General features: G+C 37.9%; 2 protein-coding genes and 1 long non-coding RNA gene across 3 annotated transcripts; 2 read left to right on the forward strand and 1 right to left on the reverse strand.

Moving 5' to 3' along the window:
- Positions 1 to 1350: 1350 nt before the first annotated feature.
- LOC130727696 (wall-associated receptor kinase-like 14) lies at positions 1351 to 8656 on the forward strand. The gene is made up of 3 exons (XM_057578908.1): positions 1351 to 2306; positions 6981 to 7061; positions 7176 to 8656. Exons 1-3 carry the CDS (start codon positions 1559 to 1561, stop codon positions 8495 to 8497), a joined length of 2151 nt encoding a protein of 716 aa, XP_057434891.1. The 5' UTR covers positions 1351 to 1558; the 3' UTR covers positions 8498 to 8656.
- A 2151-nt stretch (positions 8657 to 10807) lies between these two features.
- On the reverse strand, positions 10808 to 13352 carry LOC130727697 (allene oxide synthase 1, chloroplastic-like). Its single transcript, XM_057578909.1, has one exon. The coding sequence runs from the start codon at positions 12749 to 12751 to the stop codon at positions 11159 to 11161; it is 1593 nt and encodes a 530-aa protein (XP_057434892.1). The 5' UTR covers positions 12752 to 13352; the 3' UTR covers positions 10808 to 11158.
- Positions 13353 to 13514: 162 nt separating this feature from the next.
- On the forward strand, positions 13515 to 16418 carry LOC130727700 (uncharacterized). The gene is made up of 3 exons (XR_009015424.1): positions 13515 to 14350; positions 14521 to 14590; positions 15435 to 16418. It is a non-coding gene; the product is annotated as an uncharacterized LOC130727700 (long non-coding RNA).
- Positions 16419 to 17208: the final 790 nt, after the last annotated feature.

Below are 17208 nucleotides of genomic sequence, written 5' to 3' on the forward strand. Positions count from 1 at the left end.
AGACTTTTAGGCGAATGGACACATGGATGAATTGATCTCACATTAGAACGAGAGATACTCCAAAACTGTATAGGTGCGAGACTATACAGATGAGAAGAGCTTGTAAATTTTGATTGGTACTACTCATAACAACAAGGCGCATCTTTTTTTCGAGATCCAACTAATGAAAACTCCAAGGTTAAGTGTGTTTGCCTTTTTGGAGGATGCGTGACCTGAAAAGTTTTCTTAAGACGCACATGTCTCATTTCAAATATCTTGGCATCTCTACAACCAAATTCTTATGACATATATATGTTGAGTCTGACTTTATGATTTGATTCCCCTTAAATGCTAAAGTAAATCATTTAAAGCGACTCTCTCATTTTATAGGACTCAAATCCCAACCTTAACCTCATATTGAAAAAGATTTATTTTTTCAAGACAATAAAATTTGTAGGATTTAAAATATTATTTCCGAAATGATCCCCATATATACAAAAACTGAAGAAAATTGTTAACTAAAGTTATCGAATACAAGGAAAAGGAGGGAAAAGGAGAATGAAGAAGAACATGTTTAGAAAAGGGTAGTTTTTCATATTAGAGGGAAAAGTGATATTGGGAGAAGTTATATAAGTACCTTTTGTATGTTAATTTGCGTATAAAAAACATTTTGTATATGTTAATTTGTTCATTTAAAGTTCTAATTCTTCAAATGCCTTCAACCTCTAGGGCTCTAACTAATGTTTGATCTATATTTTGGTAATTAACTAATTTCGATGTCATTTCATTGTAATTATCAGACTAGTGTTCCTCATAAAGAAGCAAAGTCCTTGTTAAAAAATGAAGAAGAAGGAAATTCCTTGTCAGATTGAGAATTGCAGTCAAGATTTTTGACTTGTTACAAAAAAAATCACGTGAACACCAAGATTATTCGAAGCAAGTGTGGTCATTTGCAAACTGTTAATCACAATATTCATATGTCATTATCATGTTCTCTCATTTTTCTTCCCTTTGCCAATATTTAATGTCACTAAACTATTCAATCTATTATTAAACTATACTATTAACAATGTGAAAAGAAGACAAAAAACAGAGGTAGGTGTGGAAACAGAACATATTTCCCACTCCTCAATCACACTCCTTAACGGATTTATCAACAAATGAAAAAAGTATAATAAATTGTTTAACTAAACTTCTTAAGTATTTGGTTAAGTGATGATGACTAAACATTATGCATGAAAGAAAATTTGTTGGGTAAAATTCTTATCTATTTTAATGTGATATCAGAGTCTTCAAATGATTAATCTCCTTAATACCAACTCTATGCAAATCAACTTGTGCAAATAAAGAAGTGTTCTTAACGGATTTCTTTCCTTACTTTCATCCATACGTTTTCCCAATCAAAACCCATTCCTCATCTAGAAAATCACATGCAATTTTTCAATCAAAATCACATACCCTAAAGTCACACGCCACAAAAGTCTTACACTCCAACAAAAAAAACCTTGTCTCTCTTTCCCTATTGTGTGCTTTCTTACCTTAAATAATGAGAAACACCCTTCACTAGATAATCTCTGCAATGATCACAACACTTACACTTCTACTAATCCTTCTGGTTTTAGCATCATCATCATCAATTTTTCTTCCCAAAATCACTGCCCAAGTGAACCACCGTGAGTGCCACCGAACATGCGGTTCAGCAAAACCGTTCCCTTACCCGTTCGGCTTCTCCTCCGGCTGCGAAATCCGCCTCAACTGCACCCCCGACGGCGGAGTCTTCATCGGAGAATTCCCCGTCAAATCGGTGAACGCAGACAGCATAATCATGACCATAGAAGCGCAGTGCAACCGCCCCTTTGCTAGCTTCTACCAACTCTTCAGCCACAAATACGCACCCACTTCAGGAAACGTGATTCTCCTGCAGAATTGCACGGTGACGCTCTTGCCCTGTTCCATACCGGAGACTCTGCTTCAGGCTCATCTACAATCTGATGAAGGTTGTAGCGGCGGCGGAAACTTGAGCTGCTACTTCGAGAACAGCACGACGGGTTTCGTTAGTGATGGAATATTGGAACGAATCGGGTGCGAGTATTTTGCGTCGTCGATTTCGTCGGAGAATTTGAGAAATGTTTCCGGTGAGGCGGTGTCGTTGGAGGTTGGTGAAATTGAGCTTGGGTGGTGGCTTCATGGAGATCAATGTCTGTGTTCTGATCATGCCAATTGTACCCAAATTTTGTCGCCGCGTGATAGAAAACCAGGGTTCCGGTGTCGCTGCCATGAAGGGTTCGTCGGAGATGGGTTTTTGGCCGGAGCAGGCTGCCGGAAAGGTCAGTTAAATTATTTTTTTTCTGTTCTATTTCTCCCCGTTAATTTTCTTAAAATTTCAGCATAAGTATAATTTTCTGTTTTCTTGAAAATTAAAAGGTTTTTTATTTGATTGACTTTCTAACATGATTTAAGATTATCCCATTGTGCTAGGCAGCTTCCTTGTAACTTAATCAATGATGTATCATGTATGCTTAAGATTAATTAAAAAAACAATACTAATACAATTGTAGATAGTTTAACTCCTTAAGTATTTAGTCCGAGTTACATTCCATATTAAAAAGTGCGTATGAAGAAAAATTTATTTGAAAATATTTATCCATTTGATGAACGCTTAAATTTCTTAATAATTAATCTCAAAGTTACGAGCTATAAGAATACTTAAGAAACGATAGCATAACACTTGCTAAATATATTAAGAAAAATAATGCTAAACCATCATTAGATAAACAAATCAACCAATGGTTGAATTCTAGCTTATGTTCACACAAGCTTCATATTTTAAATCATTTTCTCTTTTTCTTTGCGTCTCTCAACTAACTACATGTTAAAATTGACTAGTTGTATATTTAAGTTAAGCTTGATTCACTCTGCCACAAAAGTTGAAATAGAGTGGAAAATGAAAGATATGATGCATAATATAATTTAATTGAACAACAAGATAGAAATAGATAAGTATGAATGTGAACCATAGCCTTTTTATATTTTGAGTAGCCAGTAAAAGTTACATGTGCAAGATTAAGACATGTTTCTTCATGGAAGTACTAGTACAAAATAGTGATTGTCACGTATCATTTTAGTTCAATTTATCTTAAATCGGAAACGAAGGGCCAAACATAATTGAAGGTTATCTAAAAATATTATACAGATAAATAAAACAGCATTATATATTTAATAATATGATAAGATAATATAACAGAAATATTGTGAATGATGAATGACTTTGACTCTTGAGAGAAGCGGGGAGGTAGTAGAGTCATAAAAGGTTGGCATAAAGGACGCAAAGTAGGACCCGGCAGCGGCAGCGGCAGCGGCAGCAACCAATAGAGAAGAGGGGACCCACTGAAACATGCCCATGATTACCGGGAAAGAGTTCAAGTCAACTAGCCAAGTGGTCTAATTTTCTTGTCATCATTCGCTTTCTTTCCCTTTTTCATTACTTTTCCTTTTTGTTTTTAAGCATCAGTGGCCCCCAAGAAAGGAAGTTTCACCAATATATATTAGACATCCCCATATTTTTTAAGAATTTATCTAATAACTGTCTTAAAAATCTAGGTTAGAATATTCCTTCTTATTCATTTAGAGAAAAAATAATTATTCTTCGTTGTCTTTCCATTAATTGCATTTCTTAATATATGTGTTTCTTCTATTTCTAAACAGTTAGTGAGTCTTTACTAAATGCTTAAGTTATTCAAAGACAAACCTTATGGGTCCGTTTGGTACACTGTATTAGGCCTGATTGTATAAGCTTATACAATACGTTATGTGTTTATCAGTTGTTTGGTGGTTACATTGTATTGGATAACCTTATCCATTAGTCTCTTCTAATACATCAAAATGATGGATAATTTAATCCATCATATGAAGGAGGATAAGACCTGATAAGTTTTGATGTATTAGCAACTTAAAAATATTCCAACCCTAACCTTATTATCTATCGCTCATCACGTTCGTTTCTTGCTGAGTTGCTGTCACGTTCCTTCACCCCCATCTTCTTCATCCTTTCATTTCCTTTTCTTCCTCCTCCATTGTCAAGTCAGTTTTTCTCCATGGCTATTTCACAATTTCTCATCTTTTTCATCTGTTCTATTTTCTTCATTGTTTGATTCATCTTTGTTCTGGAATTGCCAATTTTCTTGAACCCTTGTGAAAACCCTGTTTCCCCCAAATTCACCGTTCTTTTGAAATCCAATAAGGTTATTCAATTCACGAAAACGCTTTTTTCCCCAAACGCTGTTTTGTGCTACTAGGTTGATGACATAAGTTATATATGACAATTAAGAAATCCTAGTATTTCTTGCTGGTTTGCATCAACCGGAGGTTCGCTGCTGTTGGACGCTGTCCATCTTTGTGCATTTCCTTTTTGCTGCACAATATTTTTAAAAAATTGAAAGTATATAATTTATATATATATATATATATATTATGTATGTATCTATGAGAAATATTTTTAATTACTTTTGAATAAAATAATATATGGTAAACTTTTTAAAAAAATTTTGTATTTATTTTTTTAAAAGTTAATTCAATACATCAAAATAATAAATAAATAACAAATTTATTAAATGGTATTTTTGTACATATATTAATTTTTTATACTATCCATCATTATTTATGACTTCACCAAACGTAGGATTGTATTAAGTTAACCAATACGACAAGTTATACAATGTCTCGCCAAACGTTGTATAGTATAAAAAATTTATCAGGCCTTATACTATCAGGTCTTATACAATCAGGCCTAATACTATCAGGCCTTATACTATACAACGTACCAAACGTGCCCTATAGGTACCTTGAGTTGAAAGTATTAATCCTGATTTGAGTTTAGGAAATAGAAAGTATAATATTTAGTATTGGTAACCATTAGTTAGGAGCAAGGTTATCAGAACCGAACCGGTGATGAAACCGGTGAGGGTACCGGTTCAAGGTTCAATGGTTCAACCGTAGTTCAACCGTGGTCCAACCGATTTTACCGCTATAAATTAAACAATATTATTTTTAAATAAATAGATAATATATAAGGTAAGTATTGAATAAAAAAATATCCAAACAAATCCCACCAACACCTAGCACCAAAGCCACTACCATTGAAGCCTAATTTATTATGTGACTTCTGCAAATCGAAATAGTACTATATGATTTTAAAAAGGTATATAATGTAACTTATCATGCTATCTTTTGCTCGCTTTGTTTCTATTTAGACCAATGAATCCACCAATTTCATGTTTTATCATAATATGCAATACAAATATTTTATAGACGGTACTTAAAATTATAATATGGGTAAAAAATTTTTTTGGGTAAGCTAGCCAAATACTTGTATTAATCTACAAGGGGTGCCACCCAATCGATATTACAAGAGAAAGAATAAAAAAAGGAGATACAGAAAATAAATTGGAGAGAAAACTGGGCATAAAACCAAGCCTCAAAATAATGAAAACAGGGGGGAAGAGGGGGCAAAGCACAAGCACAGAGATGAACAGAAGTGTATAGTGATGAGGTCCCTCGTGAGAAGAAAGCCGTCCATCTCCATAATACTTGTATTATGGGCTACTAAAGTGTATAGTGTATACTGTATAATTACTGGTAATTCCACACCCTAGTTCTGTGTAATTCCCAGGAACAGCACCAGCTGCGGTAAAAAACAAAAAAAAAAACTCACCAGTGGCGGCGGCTGGCGAAGCACGGCAAAAGGAGGAGAACGGTGGCGGGCGGAGCACGACGGCGGGGGCGGAGATGGGTGACTAGGGTTGTGGAAACGTGAGAATGTGAGATACGTAAACGTACGTTTCTATTTTGAACCTTCTGTTTTCCTTTTTTTTTGAATCCAAATTTGGGCATGGGCCGAGCCCATTATTCCAAAAAATGAAAAAAAAAACCGAAAAAACAATAAAAACATAAAACCGGCAAAAATCGCCAACCGGCCGGTTTTCACCGGTTCGCACGGTTCAACGCCGGTTTGGGCGGTTCATCAACGGTTTTCAACCTAGGCGGTTCTGTGGGTGCTTTGGACCGGCTAGGGGTCCGGTTCCCGATTCAACCGGTTGAACCGTCCGATCCGGTCCGATTTTTACAACCATGGTTAGGAGAGATCGTCATCATATCCCGAACAGGTCATCATATCCCGAACAGGTTAACATCATAAGTACTAGTAACCATTGCGGCAACCTTTTAGAGCTCATCAACACTCTCTCATGAGACTTGAGAATTTAGTTATTAGTACCTGGATTGGTCTGATCCAACTGACATGTTGACTCATACACTTGTCGAGTTAGGTGTTTGATCACTAAACTTTCGTTGAAAGATAAATGGATGACTGAAATCTTGTTATGCTGTTTATCCAATGATTCAAGACATGAAAAAAACTTAATATTACGAAACTCAAAAAGACAAAATGCAAGAACATGTTACGTTGACAGTTTCTTTTCAACGGAACCCACATTTGGATGGTTAGAAGTTCAACAGTAATACTCATTACTCAAGAGTATTACTCAATATTCATGGTATTGTGTCTCCTTCAATGAATATCGATCGACCGCATCATAATACGAATGAGCAAGAAGCTGGAACTATGATTTAAGCTATAAAGGGGAATGAATTATAACACATTTATGATGTAAATACCAATTAGTATAATAGAAAGAGAGCTATGGGCGACTAAGAATGACATGTTCACCTGTATCCTAGAGGTCGAGTGTAAATCATTCTATTCTTGATTTTAGGGTTCACTACATGAACAATTTTTTTTTTTGCTTTTGACCAATGTCAGTCACCCGTTCGAGAAATAGTTGTATGTCTCTTTTAACATATATATTTCTCGAGATGTTATAATCTTTCATGGAGTCTAACTTGCTTAATACAACATCAAACATTCTTGGTTACATGAACAATATCTTATTATAAAATATTTATGAGTTACTAAATTGTATTATCTTTTGAATTTGGCTACACAGCCTCATCATCAACATGCACCCCAGCAAAGTACCTGTCTGGTCGATGTGGAGGAACAGCAAGATTGGTTGTCTTAATTGGAGGTATATATCTGCTTATTTCATGTTCTCATAACCATTTGAAACACTGATCTTCTTCCCCTTCAATTTTATGCAAGTTAACTAAGAAGAATTGCAATGTGAAAACACATTTTACAGCCTTTGTTGGTGGTGCTTCACTCATGGTTACTCTAGTCTCACTATGTTGCTTCTTCCGCCGCCGCACCAAGTTAAGGATCACAAAGAGCACAAAACGGCGCTTCACCGAAGCCACGGGCAATTACAGCGTCCCAATCTATCCCTACAAAGACATTGAAAAAGCCACCAACAGTTTCTCAGAGAAACAGAGGCTTGGAACAGGGGCATACGGCACCGTCTACGCCGGAAAGCTTCACAGCGATGAATGGGTTGCCATCAAAAGAATCAAACACAGAGACAACGAGAGCATTGAGCAAGTCATGAACGAGATCAAGCTTCTTTCCTCAGTAAGCCACAGCAATTTGGTTCGCTTGTTAGGTTGCTCCATTGATTATGCAGAACAAGAACAAATCCTTGTCTACGAGTTCATGCCAAATGGAACATTAAGTCAGCATTTGCAAAGAGAAAGAGGGAACGGGCTTCAATGGGAAATTCGACTCAGAATTGCAACAGAAACAGCACAAGCCATAGCTTATCTTCATTCAACAAACCCTCCAATTTTCCACAGAGATATTAAATCAAGCAACATACTGTTGGACCAGAATTTCAGGTCTAAGGTTGCTGATTTTGGGCTTTCTAGACTTGGAATGACAGAGACAGAAACAATCATGTCTCACATTTCAACTGCACCACAGGGAACCCCTGGTTATGTTGATCCACAATACCACCAAGATTTTCAGCTTTCTGATAGGAGTGATGTTTACAGTTTTGGTGTTGTTCTTGTTGAGATGATAACAGGGCTAAGAGCTGTGGACTTTTCTCGTCCTCAGAATGAGGTGAATCTGGCTTCTCTTGCTGTGGACAGGATCAGAAAAGGGGTTTTGTGTGAGATCATTGACCCGTTAATCCTTGAATCTGAATCAAGCAATGATGAAAATGAAAGCACAGTTTGTTCTATACACAAGGTTGCTGAGGTTGCATTCAGGTGCCTTGCGTTTCACAGGGATATGAGGCCTTCCATGGCGGAAGTTGCTAGTGAGTTAGAGCAGGTGAGGTTGATGACAGGTTTTGGAGAAAACATTAACAATTGTAGAGGTTCATCGGAATTGTGTTCTGGTTCTTGTTCCTCTAGTGAAAGTGAGAAGCCACTGAGTGCAGCAGTGAAGAAGGTTGAGCCAAAGGGTGAATGTTATCTTCAGGTGCAAAGTGGAAGAACCGTTGCTTTGAAGTTGATGGAAAGAGCTGATAGTAGCTCGCCGGTGTCGGTTCAGGACCCGGATCCATGGTTGAGTGAACAGAGCTCTGCTTCGACGAGTAGTTTTCCCAGCAAGTCATTTGATTGAGCTAACTCTATGTCTCTCTGTTTCATTCATCAAATAGTTTGCTGTTTTTAATTAATCATGTCCAATGGCTGCAAACCAAGCCTAAGGTACAAGAGAATATATAGGATTTTTTGTGTGTAAGGTGGCTATTTACATATAGAAATGGAATTTAATCAGAAAGTCTAAGGTAGAAGGCAAATTAACCAAATAATCGTTCATGATTAACCAGGTCGTGCTGGACTAACCATTGTTGATCATTAGATTTGACACCCCACTCATTAGAAATGTCACCCCACTTACGGAAACTTAGTTTCCGAAATATTTCAGAAATAAGGTTTCCGAAGCATTTTTTCACTCAAAAGTTGGGTGTTACATGTATTTTGCACTACAAATCACGAATTAATTTCGGAATCTAAGATTCCGAAATAATTCAGAACTTGAAAATCCGAAAATAGGGGGTGTGAAATCTAATGGTTGGGGTGGCAAATCCAGCTCTCACCATTGTTGATGAACCGTGCTTGCGAAATGTCTCCGTGCTCTGAATGATTTTATATTATGTTTTTAGAACACCGCCTTATGTAAGAGTTTGAGACTTTGAATGATTTTATATTATATTTCTAACACATATCTCATGCAACAATTGCTTCAATGTTGATTGAGGATGCCTGCTGCATCCCTCCCATAGGGCGTTTAAACTAAGTTGTGTGCTAAGATCCGTAGATCAAGACCACATGTGAGGGTTGAGAAAGATGAGTGCTAGTAGATGTGAGATGAGATGATCGGGAATTTTAGGAACCCTAGTTTTACAGAACCCGAGTTTATTGTGTGTCATTTTCTATTTTTTAATCTAAATGTTTCCTTTAGTTGTGTAAGTGGATATATCTCATGTTTTTTTATACTTATTAGAAATCTTCACTTTATTTGGGAGTTTTTTTAAGAAGGGCTAAGGGTTTGAGGAGTTTCTAAAAACTCTCTAAAACACCTATAAGACCTTTCTCTAGTTATATTGTGGAGTTTTCCCAAATTGAGGACTTTAGTGAAATTTTGAGCTTCAAAACAAAGGAAGGTTTACCCTCCACTCCCCTATTTTCTCCTCCCCTTAAGTCTTCCACTTCCCTTCCCCTCAAAGGGTAGGTGCTTTTGAGGGACATAGATCGCTCTTGTTCTAGCTCGATTTCCTAGAGTTCACTACATGAACACAAGCGCCCACCATTGGGCCTAGTAAAATCTCCACTAGCCCCTAGTGGCCATGTTATTGGCAACACCAAGAACATTCAAGAGCCCCTCACCCATGAACTCTCTAGTCTCTACAACATATTTTCTACAATCAAATATTCTTCTCTCATGTAACTTCAACCAAAATAAAACCTCTTTCTTCTCTTCTCTCAATACCACCCAAAAATCATCCAGCCTCTAGGATTTATGGCCGACGAATCCAAAGCCAATACAACACTCCCCTTCGACGACTTCGCTGCTACCATCTACCAACTAATCCACCACTTATGCTTCTCTCCACAGATAAATTGGCTGACGCTAAGAGCTACAATTGCTTCAGCACCACTCATCTCGACCTCTCCCTACATGACGATTCTAATATGCCCAATTAGCCCTTACTTCACCACGGTGGCCAGGGACGGATCCAAGTTGTGGAGTATGAGGGCAAGTGCCCTCACTTAAATATGAAAAAATACATTAGAAAAAAATTTGAGGAGTAAAAGTATGTGGTTTTTTATGATTCCTTTGATAAAAATTGCCCTCACTTATATTCCACATTGCTAAATGCCCTCACTTGTGTTTCACATTGCTAAATGCCCTCACTTGAGTAGTAAAATATGTGGTTTTTGATGACCCATTTGGTAAAAAATGACCTTACTTGTGTCTTCTTTGGTAAAAAAATGTCTTCACTCATAATAGAATATGTTAATTTTTTTATTACGAATTTATATGTATATATTGCCCTCACTACATAAAATTTCTGGATCTGTCACTGACGGTGGCCATCATTGTTCACGTAGTGATCTTTAGGAAACCGAGCTAGAATTAATCTCTTTAACCTAGTTATATAATGCAAAAGTGAACATCCTTCTTTTCGTTTGCTCTCATTTTCTTTGATAATTCAAATGAGTCAAATACATAATAAATGAGAACTAAACTATTTTTTTAGAACACGTGAAAAAGACCCTCATATACCATCTCCCTCATAGCACTAAATGTCATCTATCAATTTTATGAGTCTTCTCATTTTGAAAAAGAGTATAATTGTCGAGCTCTGCTATCTTTCGAATGGATCGGTTAAAATTCACACCATAAACTTAAGTCATCATTAGAGGATAAGAACACAAATTCTGAAGAATAATATAAATGGAATAAAGAAGTAAGTGAATGTGAAAGAAGTGAGGTTAGAGATGTTAGTGGCATAGTGCCCTGACCTCACATTCATTATCTGCATATTTTGGCACGTGCAAATAAGGTACTTATCACCATCCACTAAACTTGGCTCCAAAACATCACTCCATCATCTTCTTCTCTTATTTCCATCGAAAAAGCTCTCTCCCAAGTCCCACCCCCATCATTTTTTATTTGACTCTTTCTGTGTCAAGAGATTCTTAGATAACATTATTTAACTACAAAGACATTGATCATTCTGTAATTTTTGTCATCATTCGCGCCCAAAATCTAAATCTAAAAACTTGCCCTCTTAAGAGAGGTGAATGTAATGGCATGACCTATAGGCGAAGGCCCAACTTGAATATCAAACGAATCATAACGCAAAAACAGCTCCACCACCAGAAGCCTAGAATACAACATCCCCAAATCCTTACCGGCACACTGCTTGTCCCCCAAGGTTGGTTTCTCCGTCTCCGGCCCATTCGACCACAACACATGCTTCAACAGCTTCTCACCTTCACCCATAAACCTATCCCCCACAAACTCATCAGCTCTATCAAAAATCTTCGGATCCTTTGTTGCAAACGGTTGAAACCCAAACAACATCTCACCTTCCTTCACTTGGAACACATTATCATGGCTCTCGATCAACAAGTCCCTCTTCGCCTTCCCGTATTGCAACGCCACCGGAGGCTCAATCCGGAACACCTCGTACACCACTGATTTCAACAACGGCATTGCTTCTATCGCCGCCATTGTCACCTTCCCTCCGCCGTGAGTTCTAACAGCTGATCTTATCTCCTCCGCTAACCTTGTGTGAAGCTTCACCCCTGCTCGACCAATCCACTTCAGCATGATCGGGAAGAAAACCCTAATCCCTCCGTATGAATTAAAGCACGTGGCGAATAAGAGATTATGGCATGCTTCTTCTCTGGACACGCCTAAACGGACAGCTTCATCGAGCAACGGGCCGGACGATTCGTAGAAGAAGTTGTAGAGTTTCTGGTAATCTTTCTTGATTAATGCAGGAGGGAGACGAAAGGTGTGGAAGATGGATTCTTCTATAAGTTTTGGTAAGCCCAATTTGAGAATTGGGCTTATTTGGAATAGAGTCCATTTCGTGATAATGCTGGGTCCATCCCTTCCGAGATGGGTCTCGGAAGGATGGGTCCCGTAAAGGGCTTTGGCCAGGAAGTTGAATGCTGCCTGGTCATTAACGTCTGCGAAAATGGCTTTGCCCTTTTCGGCGAGGTCATTTTCCAAGGTGTTGAAGAGTTCGGTGTAGGAGGAATGGAACTCCGGGATGACATGGCTGATTCTGGATTTTAAGAGGAAGAACATGAGGCGTTTGAGCTGGTGGTGCCTCTCTTCGGAGGGGTCGAGGTACGAGAGGGTGCGGTAGCCGCCGGTGAGCTCGGTGGAGGGCATGAAGGTTCCGGTGAAGAGGTCTCGCTTCTCGACTTTGGAGACGTCGAAGAGGGTTGGGAAAGATTTGCCGTCGAGCAATACGATGACATTTGGGTTGGAGGAGATGAAGGGTCCCGGCGGCATGTTGACGCGGTAGACGGTGGAGTTGTATTTTCGCATGCGGGATTGGAAGAACTTGTCGCGGCCTTGGTTGTAGAAATAGTCCAGGCGGTCTTTGACGGGTCCGATGATGGGGAGGCCGTAGTCGCTGGGGATTTTGCGCATTGGAAGAGGGGTGGTTGCCGGAGCAGAGGACGGTGGTGATGATAGTGATGGTGTCTCATTGGTAGAGGCTCTGATTGAGAAACTGGAGTGGTTGCACTTGTAAGGTCTGTTGGTGTTCTTTGATGGAAATTCTAGTTGCAGGAAAGGGGAAGGTAGAGAGGTAAGTGATGATGCCATTATGGTTGATGCGTACATGCATGCACTATGCAGAATTCAGGTGCAGTAGAAATGGACAATTGAAGGATGAAGGAAGAATGAGAATGTGGTTAAATGTAACAGAGGATTGAGTGAGTGTTATGGGATTTTGGGCTATGTATTTATGGAGATTTAATTTAGTGGGAAATTGAGATGATGACCATTGAAAACTGAAAACCACGCGTGTGGGACTACAACTTTGAGGACTCTTGGTGTTCTATGGTCTAAAATCTTTCTCTTTTTGAGTACGGTTTCCTATATTGGACGGTTCATGAGAGAAGTGGTTTTATTTTAGCTTGAAAATGACAAAGAAAATTAGTAGATAGTGGTCACCAAGAAGAAAAAGAATGAAGGAAAAAAACGTGCTGGTTCCAAACGTGAAGTGTGTTTGTTTACCGACCCCGTAGGTGCTTGTTTGCGATGAAAAAATGCCGGTTGACGCATCTGAAATGGATTCAAAGTTTTCAACATGGCAGGTTGTGTTTGTTTAGAGGACGGAGCTCACTGTTCTGCGGCTATTAGAAGCAATTATATACGCATTCCCGTTTAATTGGATGAGCATATATAGTTATATACACACCATAAAGGCGTAAAGTGTTTGTTGTTTGGAGTTTTCAAAATCACTTTTGCAACTACTAAGCTTTTTTTTTAGTGGAATTTTGCAACTTCTAAATTTGGTCAATTAGTACAAATTTTCAGTTTATAAGTACTTTTCCATTTAAAGGTTGGGAACAAAGAGAAATTGAGTCATTGGATCGTCGTGGGTGGACGGTGAAATTGTGCAATGTGTTATGATATTCTCGTCCTCAAGCGAAGTGTTTGGCGTTAGGCAGTGTGTCGTTGACCCTGGTGAGTTTGAGAGGAAATGCATTGAAGGGAATTATTTCGAATTATTTTTGAGATCTCATGGGGTTGTGGTAATTTATTGGAATTTGCACAAGTGTTGATTCATGTATCTTTGAGCGGGCTTGCCACGAACACTCCATATATCATCTGGTTAGCATATCTCGGTCATGAAGCTATGGGTTGGGCTTACTTCTTTTACATAATTGTGTCTCGGCTGCATGTCTATAGGTCGATTGACATAGTCGTATCTCGGCCAAGTGATTTTAGGTTGATTGACATATTGTATCACAACCAAATGACCTTAGGTCGGTTAGGAGATAAATGTCATAACTCAGCGGTTGTGCGGGTCTCTGAAACGGCCCGTATAAAAAAAAAGGTGACAAAAAAAAAGTAATGAAAAAAAAATATATATGTAGATATAAAGGGGAAAAAAAAAACAAAACTAACCTACCAGGCATTTTAAAGCCAACGCAGCCCCCACCCCACCCCATTCTAAAACCAAAACCCACGACCCATCTCATTTTCTCTCCCTCGTTTTGCCTCTGTGACAACGCCCCTCATCTATCCTCTTCTTCAATCTTCTTTCCTTCACTAGAATTACACCAAATTCAATCATGGGAATACACAATCATGAAAGGGAAATTCGGAATTTGAGTTGAAGGTTCTTGACATAACTTTTGGATTAATGATGTATGTTTTGAGGAAGGAGAAGAGTATCCACTCTACAAAAATTGCTCTTTGAATGCTATTGAGGTATACCTTCAACCCACAAATTTCAATAATAGCATTATAGCACAGTTTGTAATTAAGTAGAATTATTTTTAGGGCTTTAGTTACACATTTGGGAATTTTATTGTTGCTTATGGATAGTATGTAAAAAGGGTAATAAATGCTGAAGGTTTGAGGTTAATTTTGGTGTTCAGATTTATCGGTTAGTGGTTCGTTCGGTTGGCGTGGAGCTGTTGAGAGCGGTTCAGTTGATTCGTCTTAGTTGTGAGTGATTTTCAATCATTGTGGCATAATTTTATTACTCAATAATTGCTATTTTTAATTATTTTGATATATTACCTATTCATTTGAAAATTGGGGAAACATGCTTTACAATTCGTGAATTATCTGAAAGCTGGTTTTATGAAGTTGATTTGAGTCTGATAATGAACTGATATGAAACAATAATTTATATTGCTTTGACTTTGGAAATTATGTGAAACTGAGATTGTGAACTTGGAAAGTTGATTATGAGACTTTTGACGAGACTTGAACTGGTTTAAGAAAACGGTTTTGGGGATCCTTGGTAGAACCCCGTAGCCGTTAACGGAGGTAACAACCTAGGTGCACCTAGCTAGATTGATTCCGGGAGGAGAGGGCTATCCGTTAGATGGAGCCGCCAGTGCACGGAGAGGGCTATCAACGAGATGTAGCTTCCCCCGATGAGATACGATACGATATATGATATGAGAGAGGAAATGACTATCCGTTAGATTGAGCCGCCCCTATCGGAGAGGCCATCCCTTAGGAGGAGAGGGCTATCAACGAGATGGAGCCGCCTCACGGTTTTACATATGTGATCCTATGATATTAAATTTATCGTCTTATGTTTTCATATCAGGACATGATTTTAAATGTATTTATTTGAAGTGATTATTGATGAACTTGATTTTTTTGTCAAGTTCATTGTTGAGATGATTTAAAATGCTATTATTATGGATATAAACTGTTTATACTGAGTTGAGAGAGAAAAACTCGTGCCTATTCTGTTTCCCCTTCCTATTCATGGTGGTTGTTGACTGCTCACTAAGTCTTTGTGACTTACCCCATTCCTTATTTCCCTCCACAGATTTTCAGGCAATTGAGTAGCAGATTATTGTCAGTTTAAGATCATTCGGCTTATTTCATTTGGCAGGTCGTCACATTGGTGTCTTTTATTTAATCTTGGTTATCTGCAGCTATAGGGAGTCCTAGGTGGATTTAGATTTGGAGTTGTTATTTGTTATTTTTATTTTCAAGAGTTGGCACTTGAGTGCTCGAGTTGATTTTATATTTTACTTGAAATACTGGCTATGGAAGAGCTTATTGGCAGATGTTATTTGTAGTTATTGAAATTTACAAAAGAGATATTGCTGAATTATTATAAAATATAGAGAACTTGTATAATTTTTGGAAAATAGTTGGAAAACGATTTTGTGAGATTGAGGCTTGCCAGACTAAGGTGTTAGTCTGTGCGTCGGTCACGACTTAGGATTTTGGGTCATGACAGTCTCCCTCGGTGGAGGTCGTAACTCGACCACTTTCTGTGGTGTTGAGGTATGTTTTGTTGAGATACGTGTTGAACCAAACACTAAAACTTGTCATCACTCAGCCACAATGTGTTTTCATAAGCCACACACTATAACAAGACTGAAACATATTAATTGTGGTGCTAAATTGATGTTCAACTTATATTTTAAAATGTAAGAAGTGGTTAAAAGATTGATATGTAATTTGAATTAAGAATAAGGTACGGGTCGATACGAACAACGCCTGATATTCATCGTTTATGGCTAGGGCTACCGGAGTATTTGACCCCATTCGTTTCCCTAGCTTTCATCTCTTAGTTTCAGTGTCAGCCTAGCACCCCGCCCCCGCATCCTTTCCATGTTCCTGTCCCCCTCTCCATCCCCGCAGCGGGTTGAATTGTCGTCCCATCCCCTATTGCCACCTCCCGACGGGTCTCCACAGTCACCACTAATACACCATTACAAAAAAAAAATTAAATTGAATATAAAAAGTACATAAATTTCTACCTGGACCACAAATAATTTAATATATATATATATATGGGAATGTATCTTATGAGAAAGGTAATCTTATGTGAGAAAATGAAAATAAATCACGACCGTTAGATCTAACAATCAACGGTTAAGATTAAAATAATTTAATGGTCATGTGATTGTCACATGATCACTTAAAAAAGTCACATGGCTTAATGTTTTAATCTTGACCGTTGATGGTTAGATCTAACAGTCGTGATTTATTCTCATTTTCTCACATAAGATTACCTTTCTCATAAGATACATTATATATATATATATATATATTTTATTATATATAATCAGCTAGGTTTATGGTATTTTTTTTTAATGAGCTACATCACTTTATTATTAAGGGTATTATTGAACTTATTCTTATATACCCATTGCAGAGATCTTGTTGGGTCAGGAGGGTACCCCCACCGCGTCCCGAAATTTTTCTTGGGAGATTTTTCGTCCTCATCCCCACAGAAAAAAAATTCCAAAGATCGGGCCTCCAAATAGGACAATCCCAACGAGGATTCCCATATGCAGATGAAAATCATCATCCTAGCTACTTGAAAATATGAAGCTTATGTGATTTATCAAGACAACAATAACCATAAAGAGAGATAATTTCATTTACATAAAAAGACAGGAGGCCTTTAATATACACAAGTAAAAACTTGTGTAGAGTTGCACAAGCCACTTTTAACCTATTATAGCATGTTTCCAGATTTTTTTTAAAAAAATAATTCAAAAACATATTTATTAGTTATTAGTGAATTAGTGAATTAGGGATTTAGGTTAATCTCATCACCATCTTCAACCTTCTTCATCGTA

The sequence above is a fragment of the Lotus japonicus genome, chromosome 1, assembly GCF_012489685.1.
Source record: "Lotus japonicus ecotype B-129 chromosome 1, LjGifu_v1.2".
Lineage (NCBI taxonomy): Eukaryota > Viridiplantae > Streptophyta > Magnoliopsida > Fabales > Fabaceae > Lotus > Lotus japonicus.

Excerpts from the sequence above, each read along its gene's own strand:
- LOC130727697 (XM_057578909.1), bottom strand. The coding sequence starts at position 12,751 with ATGTACGCATCAACCATAATGGCATCATCACTTACCTCTCTACCTTCC.
- LOC130727696 (XM_057578908.1), top strand. The coding sequence starts at position 1,559 with ATGATCACAACACTTACACTTCTACTAATCCTTCTGGTTTTAGCATCA. Across the intron at positions 2,307-6,980 it reads CGGAGCAGGCTGCCGGAAAG|CCTCATCATCAACATGCACC; the intron begins GTCAGTTAAATT and ends TTGGCTACACAG. Across the intron at positions 7,062-7,175 it reads ATTGGTTGTCTTAATTGGAG|CCTTTGTTGGTGGTGCTTCA; the intron begins GTATATATCTGC and ends CACATTTTACAG.